The 4,292-nt window shown below is 39.8% G+C and overlaps 1 protein-coding gene across 1 annotated transcript in view; it reads left to right on the top strand.

Moving 5' to 3' along the window:
- The window catches only part of slc6a5 (solute carrier family 6 member 5), a 27,734-nt gene that overhangs the window by 12,402 nt on the left and 11,040 nt on the right, over window positions 1-4,292 (top strand). Inside the window, 4 exon segments of the mRNA XM_032518427.1 lie at window positions 302-405; window positions 1,243-1,367; window positions 1,683-1,768; window positions 1,771-1,797. Coding sequence (XP_032374318.1) covers window positions 302-405; window positions 1,243-1,367; window positions 1,683-1,768; window positions 1,771-1,797 — 342 coding nt within the window.

The raw sequence follows: 4,292 nt of genomic DNA, 5'->3' as shown, positions 1-4,292 counted from the left end.
TCAGATCTCTGCAGGGTAAATCCAGACAGGTACACTATATGTCCAATCTGAGTTTTCTGTTGAATGACTAAAACAACTTTAGCGCCGCCCATGACAATTGTGATTGGTTTAAAGAAATGCCAATAAACCAGAGCACATTGTTCCCCCATCCCAGAATACTGTGTGGACTAGCCAGACCCTCCTTTGCAGCGCTGTGGAGGAAGGTTGTGGCAAAGTAAAGCGAGACTAATTCAGCCATGATGTGCTTTGCACTGTCCTTCCCTGCTCCTTACCCGCTGCTCTTTCTCTCCTCCTGTGTCAGGTGTGGAAAGACGCGGCCACTCAGATCTTCTTCTCTCTGTCGGCTGCTTGGGGAGGCCTCATCACTCTCTCTTCCTACAATAAGTTCCACAATAACTGCTACAGGTAAACACACAAAAGGTAAACCACCAAACGGTCACCATAGACACACTGTATCTGTATGTCTGATGGAAATGTCAATAATAAATAAACTCTTTGCAGCCAGCAGTTCAGTGTTTCTCTCACGACCTCTCACCGGAAGCTCCCCCCCCCCCAGTGGTAAAAATCCCAGAAAGATGTAGTTTTTTTTTTTTTTTTTTTTTTTTTTTTTCAACTTTATGTTTCTATATTGTAACCTGAACGCACTGGTTTGTGTGGTGAAAACCAGATTTTTGGAAATGCTGGATGCTAATACATCTAAGTAAAGAAAATGGACATTTTCTTCTTCATGTAAACACAACTCAGCAAATGAAAGCTGAGTTGTTTCTACATGTGCAGAAAAGAAATAAATTATCTTTACATGTGAATATTTTCTGCAAATACTTATTCTATTTAAATACTGTCAATAAAGCACCCATTCCAATATTACACACACATGCTTCATTATGCATAAATATAATATGAAATCCAATTTGTTGGACTAGTTTAAATTACAAGTTGTGGCCATTACATTTTTTTTCACCAGCTAAACAAAAAACAGAAACATTTTACAATACAAAGCACTACACCCCCCATGTGTACACCTTCTGGAAATACCTTTAGATCTCTCTGTTTGCAGTATCTATTCCTGCCACCAGATGGCGCAATTGTATTTCTTGTTCTGTATCCAATTAAAGAGCTGTATCATTTTACATTACTTGTAATATGCAGCATGTTTTGAATAGTTTCTGTACTATTTTAGTCATTACAGTAGGTATTTGCTTATATAGCTTCTGTTTCTCTCTATCCTCTTTCCCCCTGCAGGGATACTATTATTGTGACATGTACAAACAGTGCCACCAGTATATTTGCTGGGTTTGTCATCTTCTCGGTCATTGGTTTCATGGCACACGAGTTGAAAGTGCCAATAGAGAAGGTGGCAGATGAAGGTAAGATACCAAAGCAACAGGCAGCCGCAGTGGGCCGGCGCTGCTCACACACACACACACACACACACACACACACACACACACACACACACACACACTACACCTTTATACATGTTAGCATCCTCTTCACGTGTGTATGTGGTGTGTGTTGTGTATGTGTGCATGCGTGGTGGCGTGTGTGCGTGCTTGTGTGTGTGGTGTTGTGTGTGTGTGTTGTGTGTGTGTGTGTGTGTGTGTGTGGTGTGTTGGTGTGTGTGTTGTGTGGTGTGTGCGTGTGTGTGTGCTGCGTGCGTGCGGTGTGTGTGTGTGTGTCAGGTCCTGGCATAGCGTTCGTGGTGTATCCAGAGGCTCTGCACAGACTTCCCCTGTCTCCTTTCTGGGCGATCATCTTCTTCCTCATGCTCTCCTGACTCTTGGCCTGGATACCATGGTAACCACTGCTCCTCATGTGTGTGTGTGTGTGTGTGTGTGTGTGTGTGTGTGTGTGTGTGTGTGTGTTGTTGTCTACACTTAGGTGGCTCACGTCCTCCAAATAAAGAAGAGGAAAATCCTCCAGAGTAAGGATATTTTACAGTTAAATGCCAACTTTAAAGACACAATCTGACATTGCTTGGATTTGAGACAAGCAATAGCTTCTGGGCTCACTCCAACTGTTCATAAATCAGCAATCTTCACTAACTCCTGGGAAATATATCCATCTCTTTAGCTGCTACATCTTTCCCTTTCTTCACCAGCCAGTTGCTTAATTTGTTTGGTTCTATTGTTTGGTTCTGGGCAGGTAGCGTACAGTGGGTTTATGATGGCATCTGGCTTGGTAAAAACAGCTGCCTGCTGCATGATGAAAGTGCTAAAGACTAAGCCAGTAAATGTGTAAAAATGTGTACTAGTAAATATGCAGTCAAACTATAATAATGCACTAACTTTGGTGGAATTTTCACAAACACCATGTTGTGGGATAAGCAGACAAAGGAAAAACTTAACATCAGGTCATCAATAGGTCACAGGTTAGGGGATGAGAATATTTGGCCAGTCTCTCATAACCAAACATGTATAATTATGTTTGTCTCTCTACCAATACAAAGAGTGTACACAGCTGTATGATAAGGAAATGTGTTGTTTCAGGACGGTCTCCTTTTGGAGGTTGGTGAGACAGCCACACTTTTGCCTACTTCCCAGAGAGAGAAAGGCTGAACTAGGCTTTAGCATCTGGGTTTTAGGCGTCTGTGATATCTTTGTTTGCCTTAAAGGTTCAGCTAATGTAAAGTAACACCCCCAGCATGAGTTTAAATAAACCTTGAGGAGGACAGGAACGTCAGAGAGTTGGGACGGCACTGCACAATAACACATTGTGGTTGACCTGTACTGCCTGCTTAATTAATTGCTTAAATGATCCTGTCTAAATTATCAAGGTCTCCCAAACCTTGTTCACGGATGTGAAATGAGTTGTTCTGCTCCTGAGTTCATCCGTAACACTAACAGAGGCTCACAAGCGCAGTGGAGCAGCTGCAGTGATGCTGATAATTCTCTGTCACATTACGCATTGTCATTTGATTCTTTATCAATATCAAAAGTATTCATAAGCGGAACTCTATGGACAGGGTTTTTGTTAAAGTGTAAAGATTAGTCTTAGAACAGAGTATGAGGTTGAACATAGTCAGTGAATTATATGAGTGTCAGTGTCGAAAAACAACATTTGTAAATTCATTTTCTGGGTGTTGGTTAGTGAGAAAACTCTGTTTCAGTCTGTTGGTGAACATCTCTTAGTTCCATAACATCAGCAGCCTTTATGTCAGGAACGCAAGTTTCTAAGTAAACACTCAACTTTGGCTGCGGCACCCAGCTATGTGTAAATGCTCCACACATTGACCCAATTAACATAATTACCCATACACACCGCCCGCGGTGACTGATTTCAGATGAAGTACTGAACTCTCCAGGTACTTGAGCAGAAGGGGGGGGGGGGGGGGGGGGGGGGGGGGGGGGGGGGGGTCTATTTGATTAGCGTGAGATGAAGTTGACCTTAAAGTTTTGCAAAAGTACAATTTAAAGTACATACGATCAAGTAAGCACTTGTCACTATTTTCTGACAATCACACAAATATTGTGGAGATTAGTGGAAATAATAAAAACTGCTTATGGCAGTTTCTATGACGCTAGAGGCAGGTGTGCCACCAGAAAATATATTTATGGACTTTTTTATTTAATTTAGAAATTAATCGATTTGAAAAGCTGTTGTAAATTTGCTGCTAACATATGCGTTTACATGATACACTAAGAGACTCAATATGAAAAAAGGTAATATTAAATCGACCAATTCATAATTCTATTTCCTTAGTCTGTCTTTTATTTATTAATAATTTCATTTTAAAATGTAGTCACAAAATATATACTTTTTCTTTCGAAAGGCTTTCGGTTTACTCTCTGAAATGTTTTTGCTTATGGGAAATGAACTGAAACAATAATTCTATACACTTTTAACCCTTCCCATCAAAATTGAAAATTAACAGTTTTGGTGACGCTTTCTATCGATGTTTTTTAACTTTTTCTTACGTTTTTGTCCCTTTTTTCAACACTTTTGACTCTTTTTTTCAATGTTTGTCACTTTTTTCGACGTTTTCAACACTACCTAACCCTAACTTATTAACTTTAGTTTTACAGTTATTTTTGGAATTTGTGGACAATAAACCTCATGTGTAGGAAATTATACCTAATGTTTGAGTTAGAAAAGCCGAAATTATGAATTATTTTGACTAAAATTGAAGGAGAGTATGTTGATGGATAATCACAGACTGGAATATGTCAACTTTTACTCAGTACTAGTTTGAAACCAATTTTTTTTAAAAATGCTATAAAATTGAATAAGACCCCCCCAAAATTAACGAAAGTAGAAATCTGTACTTGCCAAAGAGCGTTGTGTGGAATCAA

The sequence above is a fragment of the Etheostoma spectabile genome, chromosome 1 (genome assembly GCF_008692095.1).
Source record: "Etheostoma spectabile isolate EspeVRDwgs_2016 chromosome 1, UIUC_Espe_1.0, whole genome shotgun sequence".
NCBI classification, from domain to species: Eukaryota; Metazoa; Chordata; class Actinopteri; order Perciformes; family Percidae; genus Etheostoma; species Etheostoma spectabile.
The sequence above is the reverse complement of the archived record's forward strand: the minus strand, read 5'-3'. Positions and strand labels throughout refer to the sequence as shown.